The sequence below is a fragment of the Ochlerotatus camptorhynchus genome, unplaced genomic scaffold (genome assembly GCF_037179485.1).
Source record: "Ochlerotatus camptorhynchus isolate MF236.1 unplaced genomic scaffold, CSIRO-AGI_Acam_v1.1 ptg000004l, whole genome shotgun sequence".
Classification (NCBI taxonomy): domain Eukaryota; kingdom Metazoa; phylum Arthropoda; class Insecta; order Diptera; family Culicidae; genus Ochlerotatus; species Ochlerotatus camptorhynchus.
In genome coordinates this window covers 33,765-52,454 of record NW_027040496.1, presented here as the reverse complement: position 1 = coordinate 52,454, position 18,690 = coordinate 33,765, and the positions used below count along the sequence as shown (strand labels likewise).

Below are 18,690 nucleotides of genomic sequence, written 5' to 3'. Positions count from 1 at the left end.
TAGGCTTAAGGTGCTACGATACGTCATACTTTTTTTCTCTCCTTTCTATGTGTCAGTGAATTGATTATCATTGATGCTGTAGTGGTGTGAGTGTACATCATGCACTACCGAAACTACCGAGAACATAGCTGCTAGAGTTCGTTATTATTAGGTCGAATGTGTAACAGTTGATAAAAAATAAGAAAGGTAAAGAATAAGTTGTACCCATCTTACTATAAATTTCAACCTTCGTCATTTTTAAAAAGGTAAAGATATCTCTTTATCATCCAATATTAGGGTGTTTCGCTGTGGGATCCTTATTCTCGTAACCACTTCGAAACTTTAAGTGCACAAATATCAGCTTCCTCGAAACGTACCACATTGGAACTGGTACTTCACGTTTGCTGACCGGCAGCAAACATGAAGTAACAATTTCAGGTGAAATGGTGCATTAATTTTCGAGATCTGTGTAATTGAAAATTCGTAGTGGAAGTGCATGTATAGCCTACGTGGCGGCCATTTGTGGACTCTACAAGGAATCACCTTAAGACTATCACTACATTTCTATTCAATTTGCCAATATTATCGACCTACCACCTCCTAGGACACCCCTTCCTATGCAGAAAATAATTATGCGCCTAGCCACTAAAACCAACAAGTCAAGTCATCATAGTAGTTAATTGATTCAACATCACACTTTGTACAATTTGGTTACATACGACCTGTCCAAAAGTGATTCCAGAGCTCACACCTCCAGGTACACGGTAAGAAAAAAGATCCCAAAGTGACTCATTTTCACAAATCTTGGCACTATATTGCAGGAAGCCAAAAGTAGGTAATGTGGGTCGAAGAGTTTTCATTTAATTGTGTTCAATTAGTATGGAATTGACAGTTCGCTTCTACCCAAAAATAGTTAATTGTACCCAAAAGTAGGTGAACAAAGTCAAAAGTAGGCAAAAATGAACTGGCCGCTGGATATTTTTTCTTATCGTGTATGTTTTTGTTTCTGAATCATCCTTTTGCCGCCTTCTGCATATCAGCTGATGGCTTCGAGCAGTGCAACCAGAACGACATATATGTTTTCTATAGAAGATTTCTAGGTTCATTCACTTTAATTTTTTGTCTTGAGAAACAAAATAAGAAATTGTTTTAAACATTTATTAAGGATGCTTTCTATATTTAACACAGTTTAAGCACCTTAAAAAACAATTAAAGCTTTGTTTCAATTAAATCGACAATACTATATTCGATGATAGATGATTCGTACACAAACCTTCGTAATGCGGTGTGTGGAAAAAAGGTAAACAAAACAATTTCAGCTTACAAAATTATTCACGGCTCACGTTTTTAACGATGCAAATGATATTATTTAAGTAAATATCGTCTTTATAAGTGAATTAACTTGAAAGTGCTTGTAGAAGCACGTGTCGTAATTGTTTTTAGTGTGGTTCTGAGAAGTGAAAGCTAGTGAAAACAGTTATTGAAATTTCATGCCCTGAGCAGAACAAAATCGACTGACCGTACTTATTGATGCAAGTATTACCAATGCGTGAATGAATTGGCAATATTTTGGAAGAAAAGTATTAAAATATGTTTCCAGATCTTATTCATACAATTCAGGCCCATTTTTTTGTAGGAGTGAGATGATTACAGCGAATCACCCCCCGAAGAGATATAAGTGTGTAGAGTTAAATTCATTATTTTTGACAACACTGTTTTCTATTTCCGTTTCAATCATTAAAGTGAACTCGATACGAATCGAACGTGTTTTTCTGTTTTCTCCGAGTATCCGCAAGTTATTCTCGAGTGGTTCCTTTTTCTTCTGCTTCGGTCGCGTTCTGCGTGTCTCTGCTGTCCTGTTGGTCCATCAGGTTATGGGCCCAGGTGCCGGAGGAAGAATTAGAGTGTGTTTTGTCGAGAAAATTCGTGTTCCGGGAGGCTCGCCGGTGCCCTTCTGAAGAAAAGTTTTGGTTCGGAGAAAACAAGATGGCCGACTCATTGAAAGTGATGTTCCCCAAGCTCAGCAGCGGAAACTAAAGGGTGATACGGTCAAAATTTGGTCAAGGGAAAACGCGTGTAAATCGGTGAAATCGTTTATTTAAAAAATCAAATTAAATTTCTTTTTCAAGTTCAATTAGTATAAAATTCAGGAAAAATATTCAGTTAGGCTTCCGCTTTTCCAAATCCGAATTGCCGGGCCTTACGCTTGACCCCTGCCATCAGATTTTGTACAGCCACCTTGTCCACCTTCTTCGCCGCAGAAAGCCAGTTTGCCTTGAACTGCTACTCGCCCTTAGCAGTTTTTTTGGTCTTCTTTAGGTTCCGCTTGACAATAGCCCAGTATTTCTCAATTGGGCGGAGCTCTGGCGTGTTGGGAGGGTTCTTGTCCTTGGGAACCACCTGCACGTTGTTGGCGGCGTACCACTCCATGGCCTTTTTACCGTAATGGCAAGAAATCCGGCCAAAACAGTACGGAACAACCGTGTTTCTTCAGGAAAGGCAGCAGACGTTTATTCAAACACTCTTTCACGTAAATTTCTTGGTTAACAGTCCCGGAAGCTATGAAAATGCTGCTTTTCAAGCCACAGGTACAGATGGCTTGCCAAACCAGATATTTCTTTGCGAACTTTGACAGTTTCATGTGCTTGAAAACATCTGCTACCTTTCCCCTTCCTTTTGCCGTATAAAACTCCTGTCCCGGAAGCTGCTTGTAGTCGTCCATTACCACGCAGTCAAACTTCGTCAGCATCGTCGTGTACAGCCTCCGGGATCGCGCTTTGGCCGTCGTATTTTGTTTATCATCGCGATTTGGAGTCACTACCTTCTTGTAAGTCGATAGTCCGGCTCGTTTTTTGGCTCGATGCACGGTTGTAGACGATACACCCAGCTTATTTGCGGCATCTCGGAGAGAGAGATTAGGGTTTCGCTTGAAACTACCGGCAACTCTCTTTGTCGTCTCAGCGGCTTCCGGTTTTCGATTTCCCCCCGATCCAGACTTCCTGGCTGTCGACAAACGTTCCCCAAACACTTTAATTACATTTGTAACGGTTGATTTGGCAACTTTTAGCGATTTTGCCAACTTTGCGTGCGAGTAGCTCGGATTTTCGCGATGCGCGAGCAAAATTTTGATACGCTGCTCTTCTTGCTTGGACGGCATTTTGACAACTGAAGAGTGAATTCCAAAATCAAAATAGGAGCAACATTCTACACACACACACCTTCAAAATGAGGGGTGTTCAGGTTTTTTAAATGCAAAATTGAAAGAAATACGTCAAGTTGATATTGACCAAATTTTGACCGTATAACCCTTTATGTGTCATGGAAGTTCCGCATGAAATCGTTGTTGGAACGCGAAGAGCTATGGTAGGTTGTTGAACAACCGAAGCCTTTAGAGGCAAGTCAAGAGTATCCACAGTGGAAGAAATGTGACACCAAAGCTCGCGCGACAATTGCTCTATTTATCGATGACAGCCAGCTTCGTTTCGTGAAGAAAGCTGAGACCTCGCGGGATATGTGGCAAAATCTGAAAAGCTATCACGAGAAGGCCACTATCGGCACTCAAGCGATGCTGTTGCAGCAGTTGTGTGCAATTAATTTGCGTGAAGGTGGTGACGTTGAAAAACATCTTGAAGAGGTCGAAAATTTGGTCGAGCGGCTTGATAGTGCAGGTGTCGAGTTGAGTGAGCAGCTGAGAGTTATTATGATGCTGCACAGTTTGCCTTGTCCTTCAGCAGTTTTGTCACTTCGCTGGAGAATCGCCCAAAAGGGGATCTTAAGATGGACCTGGTGGTGGCGAGATTGCGTGACGAATGTCAGAAGCGAGATGGTGCTAGCGGAGGTGTCAACAAAGAAGAAAAAGTGCACAAGGCTGAAGCGAAAGTGAAGGATGAGCAGAAACAGTGTTTCTTTTGTCAGCGTCCGGGTCACTTCAGAAGAAATTGTCGCAAGTTTCTCGTAACGAAGAACAGTGAAATGTCGACTGAATCCAATAAGAAGTCGGCTCCGGAACAGTAAGCCAAGCAACTGCAAGTGGACAGAGCTGAAAAATCAAAGCCGGTTGCGGCGGATGATACCGTTTGTGGTGCCGTGTGTTTTGTGGCTGGAGGCTCTATTCCGAGTGCTTGGATGATCGATAGTGGATGCACCTGCCACATGACAAACGACCGGCAGTTTTTCGCGGAGTTCAAAAGTGGCGTAGTAGTTGAAGTGACTTTGGCAAACGGGTCGAAAACCAAATCCTCTGGATGCGGAAGTGGTGTTGTCATGGGCGTAAATGGCAGTGGTCAGCGTATTGCAATCACGCTGGAAAATGTGTTTTATGTTCCCGAGGTTTGGAAGGAGGTTTGATTTCTGTGCGAAAGTTAGCAGCAAAAGGTTTCTCAGTATTGTTCAACGAGAAAAGCTGTGAGATCAAAAATGTTCATCACACACCACTGCGTCCTAGCAAGAAGTACGGTCGGCTTGTTTCGCGCTCCGTTAATTTGGAAGTTTTCTCGCTATTATCTGACGTAAATAATCAGTTTTTCTCGCTAAGTGATTCCTGGCATAATTCCCGATAAATTTATCAAAAAGTGAGTTTTTTTCTGAGAAGAAAGTGTGTTTTCGGCATCATCGATAATTGGTTTTGCGATTGGCAATTCGCCAATCATTTTGCGCACCATCGGTGCGTGGTCACGCATACCTGTGCACACGGATCATCGTCAACGAGTGTCAGCATCTGCCTCCACATTCAAGCCGCTCATCCATCATCGTGTGTTCAGCTGAGTGCCGAGCTTCATACAAGCACACACCAACGAAGACCGCCCGCATACGCGGATCGAAGATCATCCAAGCTGCGCATCGCTCCGCTGCTGCTGTGTAAACGCTCGGTGATAGTAGTATAGGATTATCAGATAAGTTTTTGTTTCTTGTTTCTTTCTTTCTCCCATCTGTTAAATTTTAAGTTTGTGTTTCTGTGTTAGTATTTTTTTTCTTCGTGTATTGTGTCCGAGTAATTTTGATTATCGTTGCAGTGGTAGAGCGTTTTTCGCTCCCACTAGTACGGCAAAATGGACATTTTGTCGGAAGACGAAATGGACGTTTTGTCGGAAGATGACACCACTTTGCCACGCGATAGCAAGAAGGGTCGAAAACGTCTGTCATCCAAGAAATCAGATGATGCCATCCCTGCTTCGTCATCTCAGTCTGGTAATGGACAGGGACAGATAAGCCCCCGATCGCGAGCCTACCCAGAAGACTCGACTGGCCCATGGGTTGTTTACTTTCAGCCCAAAAAGAAACCTTTGAATGTAATGCAAATTACTAATGATCTGACGAAGCGGTTCTCGGCCGTGACCGAAATCTCGAAGGTGAGGTACAATAAACTTCGCGTTGTCGTCTCTAACCTGAAACAAGCTAACGAGATTGCTGCCTCCCAGCTCTTTACACTCGAGTATAGAGTGTACATCCCAGCTCGTAATGTGGAGATCGAAGGTGTGGTCACCGAAGCGAGTCTGACCCCCGAGATCTTGGCGAAGCAAGCGGTTGGCCGTTTCAAGAACCCCTTGCTTCCCACGGTTGAGATACTGGAAGTCCAGAAACTGAACTCAGTATCTTTCAGCGAGGGTAAAAAGAGCTTTACCCCCACAGACTCGTTTCGGGTGACCTTTTCTGGTTCAGCCCTTCCTCACTACATCGAGTTGGGAAAACTTCGGCTACCTGTGCGTTTGTTTGTTCCTCGGGTCATGAACTGCCAAAACTGCAAACAGTTGGGACACACGGCCTCTCACTGTGGCAGCAAGGCACGCTGTTCCAAATGCGGGGAGAAGCACGAGGATGGCGCCTGCACAGTCACTGCACCAAAATGCGTGTACTGTAAGGGAACTCCTCATGGTCTCTCGTCGTGCCCGGCGTACAAGCAACGCGGGGAGAAACTAGAACGCTCTCTTAAGGAGCGTTCCAGGCAGTCTTTTGCAGCCATGCTAAAAACCGCCACACCATCAACCAACGACAAAAATCCCTTTGCTGTTTTGTCTGATGACGAGTCTGACTCTGACTTGGCTGAGGAGGGAGTTTCTTTCAGTTTTCCGGAAGGTTCTGCACGGAAACTAAAACGCATCCGTTCGCGGAAAGTTGCAGATAAGGAACCCCAAATCAGCTTGCCCAAATCAAGGAGTGATGGAAAAAAGGAAGTTTCAACTCCTCCTGGTTTCCGCAGAACTGACTATAACCAGAATTTTCCATCTCTCCCGGGGACATCAAAAACCCCTGATGGCCCATTTTTAAGAACAGAAGCCCCTTCTTCATCCGGGTTGTTCTCATTTGATAAAATTGTGGACGATATTCTCAAGTACCTCAATATTTCTGATCCTCTCAAAAGCATTGTTCTGGCAATGCTTCCTTCTGTGAAGACCCTATTGAAGCAATTGACATTGAAGTGGCCCCTCATTGCAGCAATCATTTCCTTCGATGGATAATTTTCCAAACGAGGTCGGGGATTTGATCACTATTCTACAGTGGAATTGTCGAAGTCTTATTCCTAAATTAGACTCTTTTAAGTTTTTAGTTCACAATAATGATTGTGATGCATTTACTCTTTGTGAAACTTGGCTCTCTTCAGATATCGATCTTCCTTTTTATGATTTTAACATTATTCGACTGGATCGTGAGGATTCGCGTGGAGGAGGGGTACTTTTGGGGATCAAAAAGTGCCATTCTTTCTATAGAGTGAATCTTCCACAATTTCCAGGTATTGAAGTTGTCGCATGTCAGGCTATTATTAAAGGTAAGAGCCTTTGTATTGCTTCTGTTTATATTCCTCCTAGAGCCGTTGTTAATCGCAAACAACTTTCAGATATCTGTTCGGTACTTCCTGCTCCACGGTTGATTATGGGAGATTTTAATTCCCACGGTACAGGCTGGGGGGAACTGTATGATGACAACCGTTCTACTTTGATATATGACCTCTGCGACAGCTTTAATATGACAATTCTTAACAATGGAGAAGTAACACGTTTGGCTGGCCCATCCTCGAATGGAAGCAGATTAGACCTCACACTTTGCTCTAACTCAGTATCGTTGGATTGCACGTGGAATGTGATCCAAGATCCCCACGGTAGTGATCACTTGCCGATCAAAGTTTCAGTTGCCAGTGGGTTCAATCCGTCGGAACCCGTTAACGTCGCGTACGATCTTACCCGTAATATCGATTGGACAAAGTTCAAAAATGTGATAGAAGATGCCCTAACGTCGGTAGAAGGGTTTCCACCGTTGGAGGAATATAACTTCCTCTCCAATCTGATCTTGGACTGCGCGCTTCAAGCTCAAACTCGGCCGGTTCCAGGAACGTCTTTCCGTAGGAAACCTCCTTCCCCTTGGTGGGACCAGCAATGCACTGAGGTTTATCGTAAAAAGTCCGACGCGTTTAAGCTTTTCCGGAAACGGGGAACACCCGTACATTTCGAAGCGTACTCGGCTCTTGAACGCGAACTCAAGAGCCTCATCAAAGCCAAGAAACGCGGATACTGGCGGCAATTCGTGGACGGTTTATCGTGCGAAACGTCGATGAATGCGCTTTGGAACACGGCGCGAAGGATGCGTAACCGGTCTTCAAACAACGAGAGCGAGGAGTACTCGGATAGTTGGATTCTCAAGTTCGCGCGAAAAGTATGTCCTGATTCTGTGCCGGCACAGATGATTCCTCGCGAAACGACGAATTCGGTAGACGAGATCAGCCAGCCTTTTTCAATGCTGGAGCTCTCACTCGCGCTCCTTTCGTGTGGCAATTCGGCTCCGGGGGCTGATAGAATCAAGTTCAACTTGTTGAAGAACCTCCCAGACGTCGCTAAGAGGCGCATGTTGAACTTGTTTGGTCAGTTTCTGGAGCTAAATATTGTTCCGGATGATTGGAGGCGGGTGAGAGTTATAGCCATTAAAAAGCCTGGAAAACCCGCGTCAGATCACAACTCGTATCGTCCCATTGCGATGTTATCGTGTATTCGAAAATTGTTGGAGAAAATGATCCTTTTTCGCCTGGACAAATGGGTTGAGTTGAACCACCTACTCTCAGATACTCAATTTGGTTTCCGTAGGGGCAAGGGAACGAACGACTGTCTCGCGTTGCTTTCCACAGAAATCCAGTTGGCTTTTGCTAAAAAAGAGCAAATGGCTTCTGTCTTCTTGGATATTAAGGGGGCTTTTGATTCAGTATCGGTTGAAGTCCTTTCAGACAAACTCCACGCTTGTGGCCTTTCTCCATTAATTAATAACTTTTTGTACAATTTGCTGTCAGAGAAACATATGAGCTTTTCTCATGGAAACTCTACAGCTTCACGATTTAGCTACATGGGTCTCCCCCAGGGCTCATGTTTAAGCCCCCTTCTGTATAATTTCTACGTCAGAGAAATTGACAATTGTCTAAGGGACAACTGCACGTTGAGACAACTTGCAGATGACGGAGTAGTGTCTATGACAGGACCCAGAGAGGCCGACCTGCAAGGACCCTTACAGGATACCTTAGACAATTTGTCTACTTGGGCTATTCAGCTAGGTATCGAATTCTCCACGGAGAAAACTGAGTTGGTCGTTTTTTCTAGGAAGCATAGCCCAGCACAACCGAAGCTTCAACTTTTGGGTAAGCCGATCACTCATTCCATGTCTTTCAAATATCTTGGGGTCTGGTTCGATTCAAAATGCACCTGGAGATCCCACATTGAGTATCTGAAGCGGAAATGCCAACAAAGGATCAATTTTCTCCGAACAATTACCGGAACGTGGTGGGGAGCCCATCCGCAAGATCTTCTAACGTTGTACCGGACAACGATTTTATCGGTTTTAGAGTACGGTAGTTTTTGCTTCCAGTCGGCGGCTAAAACGCACATCATCAAACTGGAACGGATCCAGTATCGCTGTCTTCGTATTGCATTAGGATGCATGCACTCGACTCATACGATGAGTCTCGAAGTGTTAGCGGGCATGTTGCCACTCTCTGATCGGTTTTCGGAATTATCCCTCAGGCTCCTCACCCGTTGTGAAATTATGAACCCACTGGTGATTGCAAACTTTGAGAAGCTTCTTGAGCTAAACCCTCAAACTCGTTTTATGTCATTGTACTACGTGTACATAACACAGGATGTCAGCCCTTCGCAGCATAATCCCTATCGTGTTTGCTTCTCCGACTTCGACAATTCTGTTCATTTTGATTTATCGATGACGCAAGAGATTCGCGGAATCCCAGAGCATCATCGTTCCATGATTGCTCCGTCAATTTTCGCTGCAAAGTTTGGCCAAGTTGATTCCGCAAGATGGTTCTTCACAGATGGATCACTAATAGAGGCGTCCGCTGGTTTTGGTATTTATAACGAATTTCATAGCGCCTCTCGAATGCTTCATGCTCCTTGTTCCGTATATGTTGCTGAACTGGCGGCAATACATTATACGCTAGAAACGATCGCCTCACTTGCACCAGATCATTATTTTATTTTTACGGATAGTCTCAGTTCTGTCGAGGCTATTCGCTCCATGAGGCCGGTAAAGCACTCCTCGTATTTTCTCATGAAAATACGAGAGCTTCTAAGTGCTTTATCTTTAAGATCTTTTGTCATCACCTTTGCATGGGTCCCATCTCATTGCTCGATTCCGGGCAATGAGAAGGCGGACTCGCTTGCAAAGGTGGGCGCTATGGAAGGCGATATTTACGATCGACAAATCGCCTACGACGAATTTTTCTTCATTTATCGTCAACAGTCCCTCGCCAGCTGGCAAAATAAATGGAGTGAAGGGAGTTTGGGACGATGATTATATTCAATCATCCCTAAGGTGTCGAAGTGTCCTTGGTTCAAGGGGTTGGATGTGGGTCGAGACTTCATTCGTATGATGTCTCGCCTCATGTCCAATCACTACTCGTTAAACGCTCACTTGTTCCGTGTTGAGCTGGGGGACAGTAATCTCTGTGAATGTGGACAAGGTTACCAGGACGCAGATCACATTATTTGGTCATGTGCTGAGCACCGTGGAGTCAGATCCGAGTTGTACGATTCCCTTCGGGCTCGAGGTAGACAACCTAATGTTCCAGTTCGGGATATTTTGGCTAGACGCGATCTGGAGTTTATGCAACTCATATATGTTTTCTTGAAGAATATTAACCATAGATTGTAAGTTTGATTAACCTTGTGTTTAGTTTCTGTTTTGTATGTGTGTGTGTATTTTTTTTTTGTAGATTTGTTTCTGTAATAATTGTATAATTACAGAGTTGATATAACGTCGATAGGATTAAGTATATGTTTTAGAAATAGTGAAATTTTAGAATCATATTCCAAATCTCCTTTTCCCTCTCCCGATCCAAACAATTGTCATCCAATAACCTCGAGAAGACCGCGAGTAATCGGTTCCAATCCTTTAATTTTAGATTTAAGACATTCATAATGTATAAAGAAAATGATAACTTGGCTCTGTAAAGTTTATTCGATTGAGCCTGTACAAATAAAGTAATTAACAAAAAAAAAAAAAAAAAAAAAAAAATGTTCATGACAATGCAATGTTATAGCTGTCGGTGAACTAATCGGGTGCCAGTATAAGCTCAAGCTGGCAGAGCAGTATTTGGTGGCTGTTAGTGGAAACCACACGGAACGGTGCCAGCACACATGGCATCGCCGTTTTGGCCATCGGGATATGAACGTGGTACAAAAGATGCAGTCGAAAATGCTGGTTAGCGGATTGGAAGTGAAGGATTGCGGCGAGCGCATCGTGTGTGAATGCTGTTATGAAGGTAAATTAGCACGTAAGCCATTTCCCTCTCTAACAGAACGGAAGTCGAAACAGGCCATGGATCTCATACACAGTGATCTGTGTGGTCCAATGGAGAACGCGACTCCGAGCGGTAATAGGTATTTCATTACCCTGATAGATGATTATACCCGTTTTTGTGCAGTGTTTCTCCTCAAAACGAAGAATGAGGCGGAGCAAAGGATCAGAGAATATGCTCGGTAGAACGAGAACGTATTCGGAAGAAAGCCTAAAGTTATTCGATCCGACGGGGGCGGCGAGTTCGTAGGGGAACGTTTGCAGCAGTTTTACAGAGACGAAGGTATCCAGTCACAGTTATCCACTCCCTACTCCCTACTCCCAACAAAACGGAGTAGCGGAGCGGAGAAACAGATCGCTGCAGGAGATGGCCAACTGCATGCTGTTGGATGCGAGGCTCCCAAAGTGCTATTGGGGTGAGGCGGTCCTTACAGCGAACTACGTACAGAATAGGTTGCCATCAAGATCTGTTGATAAAACCCCCTACGAGCTGTGGACGGGTACATCACCGAACTTGACAAATCTGAAGATATTTGGGTGCGCGGCTTACGTCCACGTTCCCGATGCGAAACGGAAGAAATTCGACGCGAAGGCAAGAAAGTTGTTGTTTATCGGTTACTCCAGTCAGCATAAGGGCTATCGGTTTCTCGACCGGGCAACAAACCGAGTAACAATGCAGCAGCAGACAATGGAGACAATGAAGTGTTAAACAGAGCGTGCCGCTAAAATCGTGGTGCATTGCCGAAGAGATACGAAGACTTTGTGGTAGGGCAAGTGACTCTTGATGAAGAACCTTGTGACTTTCAGGAGGCAATAGTGATCCCTGAGTGGAAGTGTGCTATGATCGAAGAGATGAAGGCTCATGCCGAGAAAAATACCTGGAAGCTTGTGCGACTACCTGCCGGGAAGAAACTTATTGGTGCAAAATGGGTTTATTAACTGAAACTTGACGATACGGGTAGAGTAGTCAAGCATAAAGCTCGCATAGTGGCGCAAGGGTACACTCAATCACGTGGAGTGGATTATGCGGAGGTGTTCGCTTTAGTGACGCGGCAAACGACGTTGCTCGTACTGTTGGCAGTCGCCGGACAGCAGCGGTTGGAGCTAAAACACTACGATGTGAAAACTGCTTACCTTAACGGTACAATTGAGGAGGAGTTGTACATGAGCCAACCTCCAGGCTTCGTAGAAAAGGAGAAGGAAGGCTTTGTGTGCAGACTCCGGAAGAGCATTTACGGATTACGTCAATCTGCGAGGTGCTGGCATAAGGTGCTACATGCTGCACTCCTTGAGCTGAAGTTCGAACCATGCGAGACGGATGCGTGTCTGTATATACGCCGCGGAGAGTGTGTAGTATATTTGCTGGTATATGTAGACGACTTGATTATCGGATGCACCAATGAGGAGGAGATCGACAGAGTATTCGAGAGCCTGCGCCAAAGATATGGCATGACGGCGCTTGGTACAGTTCGGCACTTCCTAGGGTACGAAATAGAGAAAGAAGATGGATGTTACACGCTCAGACTGACACCGTACATCGAAAGCTTGATCCGGAAGTTCAACATGGAGAGCGCACGACCTGTGAAGACCCCCATGGATACTTGATATAGTTTGGAGAATCCTGACAGCAAGCAATTAGATGACCCGTCGTTGTTTCGAAGCTTGGTTGGAGGGCTATTGTATCTGGCCGTCAATGCCAGACCTGACTTGTACTGAGTGTCGGGCTTCTAGGTAGAAAAGTTAGTCAGCCGAACAACATGGATTGGTCAGCGGCAAAGCGCGTTCTGCAGTATCTAATCACAACAAAGGGATGGAAGCTCCGGTATGGTTCAAAGGAAAACTGGACACTGGTTGGATATACTGATTCAGACTGGGCTGGTGATCGGAAGACCAGACGTTCGACTACTGGTTTCGTTTTCTTTAACGGTAGCGGTCCGGTCAGCTGGGTGAGTAAGGCACAAGGCTCGGTTGCTTTGTCATCTCTTGAGGCGGAATACAACGCGCTCACCTTGGCCTGCCAGGAAGTGGTATGGTTGAGGCGACTTCTGAACGAGCTTGGACATCCACAAAACGAACCGACGACAATTTTCGAGGATAACCAAGGATGTCTTAGTTTCGCCAAGGCGGAGAGGTCTAGTGGTCGAGTAAAGCATATCGACACCAAACGACATTTTGTACGGGAACTGTGTGAGCAGAATATCGTGAAGCTTGTGTACTGCCCCACCACCGAAATGGTCGCCGATGCTTTAACGAAGCCTGCTGGACCTACAATGCTGCAAAAAAAATCCCCAGAGATCCCCGAATCAGGTTTCTCAATAGGACTATTAAGACCCAAACTGAAATGATGGGAGCTCTCGAATTGCTTAGCATGTTTCTGTGTCTTTTCCGAATTTGTGATAAAAGTTTTACTACCTTCTTTAAGCTTTGTAAATAGGCTTTTGAGGTTTTTTTTTTGTGAGCTTCCAAAAGGGTTAGGAACTCGGGTCTAATTTCGAAACATTATTTTCATCAATTTTTTTCATCAGGGCAGAGAATCGCATTTCAATTTGATTTTGCAAATCCCGTCAGATAATTTTCATGACACGATCGCGTGTTATTTGATATTGCCTCCTACGGATATTTTTCAGCCGGACCAAGAGTTGAAGATCATCATCTGCAATTGAATCGAATTTAACCTCGCATTTTGGTACTGAGGCAGCTCTTGTTTCAACTTTAGAAGTAGTCAGAGATTCAAGTGCATAATTAGCATCATCTTTGGTTTGCAAAGGAATGTCTGGATCGAAGTTATATTCCATAAACGTTCGATATTGCTCCCAATCTGCTCTATCGATATTTCAAAAGTTACTGGAAGGTGATCAGCACCGAAGTCAGCATGAGTAAACAATTGGCTACAAAATTGACTTTTTTTTTTTATTATAGTCACTTTAACACTCGAGGGTCATTCGTGACTTGTCCGGGGGTGAGATTTGAACTCGTGACTTTGGCGTGCGAGGTATGGATGTTAACCACTACGCCGGGGTCGCCCCCCAAAATTGACTTGAATCAGTTAAGACCAAATCAATAGTTGAGGGATTTCTTGCTGAAGAAAAGCAGGTTTGGCTGTTCATATTTCCTAATGGTTTAATAAATGTTGAACTTCAAGTTAAATATGAATAATCCATCTATAAAAAAACAGAACATTTTTGAAACATTGGATTCATCGATATTAATTATTCATGTTATTTCAGCTCTTCGTTGATTGATACAATATATATATAAAAATACAAAAATTAAAGTAATTTACCTTCTACAGACTACTACAAGATCAACTTAATCAATATTAACTAGACCTGTGCGCCGATCAAAATATTTTCGGCGGAGGCGTGAAATATTTTTTTCTGTCGGCGGCGGCGGCGTGGCGGTGTGGCGGCGTGGGTCGGCGTGAGTTTATTTTTAATGATTTAGAAAAAAATACTTTCCAAACCAAACGCACATGGACAAATGCTACCCACATTTAAATTCAGTTTATTCAAAGTTGCCAAAAAATGTGTCACCTGTGTGGGGTCGTGATTATTATTTGACAGTTCGCATGATTACAGCTGTAATCCTCTGCTTATTTACATTTGGTCCCACCCTATATATATACCGTAGCCATGCTACACAGCCCTACTCAACTCTATACAACTTGTGCCTTGCCCGCCTCGCTGTTCGCCCAACCCCGCATCCGCTCACTTGACCGCGCAGCACTGAGCTCCGGCCTCTTTCGTATCTTGGCAGCTGTGAAGGTAAAACGTGCGTCCCGTCGTGAAGGGGAAAACCTAGGGCAAAATGGCTGGTCTCCGACAGCGTAAATTGCACATCACCCATGGTTTGAGTGAATTTTCGACGCTTTCCCGGGGAAGGCTTCTCGAATATGGGGAAAAATTAAAAAAAAAATTGTACGCAGGTTAGAAGTGTACTTTTTTTTCCTTGATTTGTTTTCCGCCGATCTTGTTTTCCGTGCTGAGCACCAATGCTACCGACGCCAGGAAGGCAGCTCCTACACCTGGACCCTACCTACCAACCAATCAACTCATGAACCGGGGACCAAAGGATGTGAAAATGGAAAAATAAAAAAAAAATAGCTTAGACATTAAAAAGTTTTTGTTAGTATTTTTTTTCCTTAAAAGTGGCCATCTTGCGATGCATGGACAGTTGGTACTAAACACAATTCTTGAGACAAAGTTTCATCCAAATGAAACTAGCCTTTTTTTAAATCGACTTCAAATTTTAAAAAATTGAATTTTTTAATGTATGTCTCTAATGGATTTTTTTCAGTATTTTTTTTTAGATAATTTGGACACTTTTGTAGGTAGGAGTTGTAATTTTTCCATATTAATTTTTTGAAAAAAAAAATCGGCAATAAAAGTTTGGTCCTTCTCAAAGGTTAGTCTAGATAAATTTTTCAAAAACTAAGTGTATGCAAAGTGGCTTTTTTAGTCAAGATCCACACATCCAGAAAGTTTCATTGCAATCTGAGAGGGTGCTGCCAGCTCCGAATACGATTTGGCGCGAAATTCGTATATAGGGTTTTTCCAAATGGCTTCTATAATCGATTTGTCCCAGTTCTTTAGTTCCGTTTTGAGAAAACAACACTTTACATAAATAAAAGCACGAACATATTCAACCTTACAAAATGCAACTAATAACATAAAAATCCACTTACTTCTGTTTGAGATATTTATAATTTTAAACTGCTTATTTTTCAACAAACAAGGATTATAACTTTCCAACAGAAAGGGATAGCAGCTTACTTACTTGCTTCAGCAAAAAACAAAATGCGCTATTCTTCCATTATCTAGATCACATCTTTTGTGAGAAATGAATGCATGAAAAGTAAATTTAAAAAATAAACTGTATAGGAGTTACTCTAAGTTACCTTTTAAGCTAAACAGATTTTTTTTTTTAATTTTAGTTGTGATGTAAGCATTTAGGCATGCAAAGATTCATGCATGTAGACTTCCTTTTCACGTAAAGGGTGATACGGTCAAAATTTGGTCAATATCAACTTGACGTATTTCTTTCAATTTTGCATTTAAAAAACCTGAACACCCCTCATTTTGAAGGTGTGTGTGTGTAGAATGTTGCTCCTATTTTGATTTTGGAATTCACTTTTCAGTTGTCAAAATGCCGTCCAAGCAAGAAGAGCAGCGTATCAAAATTTTGCTCGCGCATCGCGAAAATCCGAGCTACTCGCACGCAAAGTTGGCAAAATCGCTAAAAGTTGCCAAATCAACCGTTACAAATGTAATTAAAGTGTTTGGGGAACGTTTGTCGACAGCCAGGAAGTCTGGATCGGGAGGAAATCGAAAACCGGAAGCCGCTGAGACGACAAAGAGAGTTGCCGGTAGTTTCAAGCGAAACCCTAACCTCTCTCTCCGAGATGCCGCAAATAAGCTGGGTGTATCGTCTACAACCGTGCATCGAGCCAAAAAACGAGTCGGACTATCGACTTACAAGAAGGTAGTGACTCCAAATCGCGATGATAAACAAAATACGACGGCCAAAGCGCGATCCCGGAGGCTGTACACGACGATGCTGACGAAGTTTGACTGCGTGGTAATGGACGACGAAACCTACGTCAAAGCCGACTACAAGCAGCTTCCGGGACAGGAGTTTTATACGGCAAAAGGAAGGGGAAAGGTAGCAGATGTTTTCAAGCACATGAAACTGTCAAAGTTCGCAAAGAAATATCTGGTTTGGCAAGCCATCTGTACCTGTGGCTTGAAAAGCAGCATTTTCATAGCTTCCGGGACTGTCAACCAAGAAATTTACGTGAAAGAGTGTTTGAATAAACGTCTGCTGCCTTTCCTGAAGAAACACGGTTGTTCCGTACTGTTTTGGCCGGATTTGGCATCTTGCCATTACGGTAAAAAGGCCATGGAGTGGTACGCCGCCAACAACGTGCAGGTGGTTCCCAAGGACAAGAACCCTCCCAACACGCCAGAGCTCCGCCCAATTGAGAAATACTGGGCTATTGTCAAGCGGAACCTAAAGAAGACCAAAAAAACTGCTAAGGGCGAGCAGCAGTTCAAGGCAAACTGGCTTTCTGCGGCGAAGAAGGTGGACAAGGTGGCTGTACAAAATCTGATGGCAGGGGTCAAGCGTAAGGCCCGGCAATTCGGATTTGGAAAAGCGGAAGCCTAACTGAATATTTTTCCTGAATTTTATACTAATTGAACTTGAAAAAGAAATTTAATTTGATTTTTTAAATAAACGATTTCACCGATTTACACGCGTTTTCCCTTGACCAAATTTTGACCGTATCACCCTTTAAACAAGCAACTTGCAAGAAATGTTTCTTACAAAGATGTGTGGTTGCAAACAATATTTGGAATATGCATAATGTAAACTTGTAAAATATATGACGCTCCATTTATGTACATCATAGTAACAGAAGTTAACACTTCTTTTTCGAACTGTGTAATTCATTGTTCAACAATGTTGTTGTACACTATGCTGGTGTATTAAAAATAACTAAAAAGATGATGTTTTGAACTCAATAACCATAGGGAACCACCCTATTTTTACCAAAAGATGGGCCCAAAAAATATGAAGAAACTTTCCCTAAGATACTATTTACCGAGAACTCAAGGATTAAGCGCAACCATTCATATGTTCCTAAATACAGCTTTGAGAGCACTGTTTAGTGTTGGGTTTCAGTGGAACAACATTTTTGCATTATCTCCCGCATGCAAGTGCAACATTTCCCACCCGCTAATAAATATTTTTTTTTTTAGAATCGGCACCATTTCGGCGTCGACACAGGCGGTCCTAGCTGGAAGCTACAGCAACGGTGGCACCAATCCAACTAGCATCGTTTCTTCGCCGTCGTCACCGTCGTCCTTCGGCAACAGTGGTCGACCTGGAATGGCCCGGAGAGCCCATAACAACCACCATCACCACCATCACCATAATCATTACCGTCGCCATGACATTGCAGGTCAGCTCGGCAGGGCTGGAGTGGGTGGTGGTGGCACCTGTGACCAGAGCACCCAAACGCCGGACAGCATCGAGAGGGAGACCCGCCGGCAACGGTTCTGTTCCTTTCGGTTGCATCTCAACAGTGTGCCAACGCCGAGCATAAATTTTAATTTGAAGTTTCTAGCTAACAAAAAACGCACCAACCTTTCAGCGAATGCCGTTGCCACCGAGCAGAAAGCTACCAAGGTATTATTGATGGCATTTTCTTCGATCCCTGGTTTTTCTTTTTTTTTCCAGAGATAGTACGGGCTGTTCATAAACCACGTATATGCTGGGGGGAGGGGAGTTGGCGAATGTCTGCCGTCAGTACAAATAAAAAAAAATGGGGTAGGTCTAAAACCTCTCAAAACGGTCTTCATAGTTTATGAACATCCCTGTATATTTGATCTGGTTACAGGGAGCAAACTGTTTTGCCGAAATTTAGTTTTCAGGAGAGTAACTGGAAAAATGTTAGCAATGCAATATCAAATTTTAATCTCTAAGAACGCAAAACTGTTTCCTTTCGTATGCTTGATGAGATTCCTCTGCACTTTAAATAGCTCTCTGAAAAAATCTGCCAAATTTTTATAAACTGGCAACTCTGTGAAGTATATACACTGAAACAAATCAGCATGGACGGTTTATTGGATCCATCTTACAACTCAATGTCAGAAGCTGTATGCATTGTGATGTGATGATCGATAGATCCCATTGGATTATCAGTTGAAAACTGCGGCAGCAATATGGAATGATTTCAATAGTAATTTCACATAATTAGGGGAAATGGCTCTAATGGATCTAAGATTGGGCCCATCGGTAAAAATCTGCTATATATCAGTTTTATCTAGATTAACGCGTCATTGGGACGGTACTTATGGATATTCTTGGTCGCTATTGAAAATTTAGTCGATTGCTGAATTTATGTATGGGCCCAAATTAGGGACACTTAAA

The 18,690-nt window shown here is 43.3% G+C and overlaps 1 protein-coding gene across 1 annotated transcript in view; it reads left to right on the top strand.

Moving 5' to 3' along the window:
- The window catches only part of 5-HT2A (5-hydroxytryptamine receptor 2A), a 174,170-nt gene that overhangs the window by 139,976 nt on the left and 15,504 nt on the right, over positions 1-18,690 (top strand). Inside the window, exon 9 of the mRNA XM_065237295.1 lies at positions 17,517-17,946. Within this exon, the coding sequence (XP_065093367.1) occupies positions 17,517-17,946 (430 nt within the window). The remainder of the gene's footprint in view (positions 1-17,516; positions 17,947-18,690) is intronic.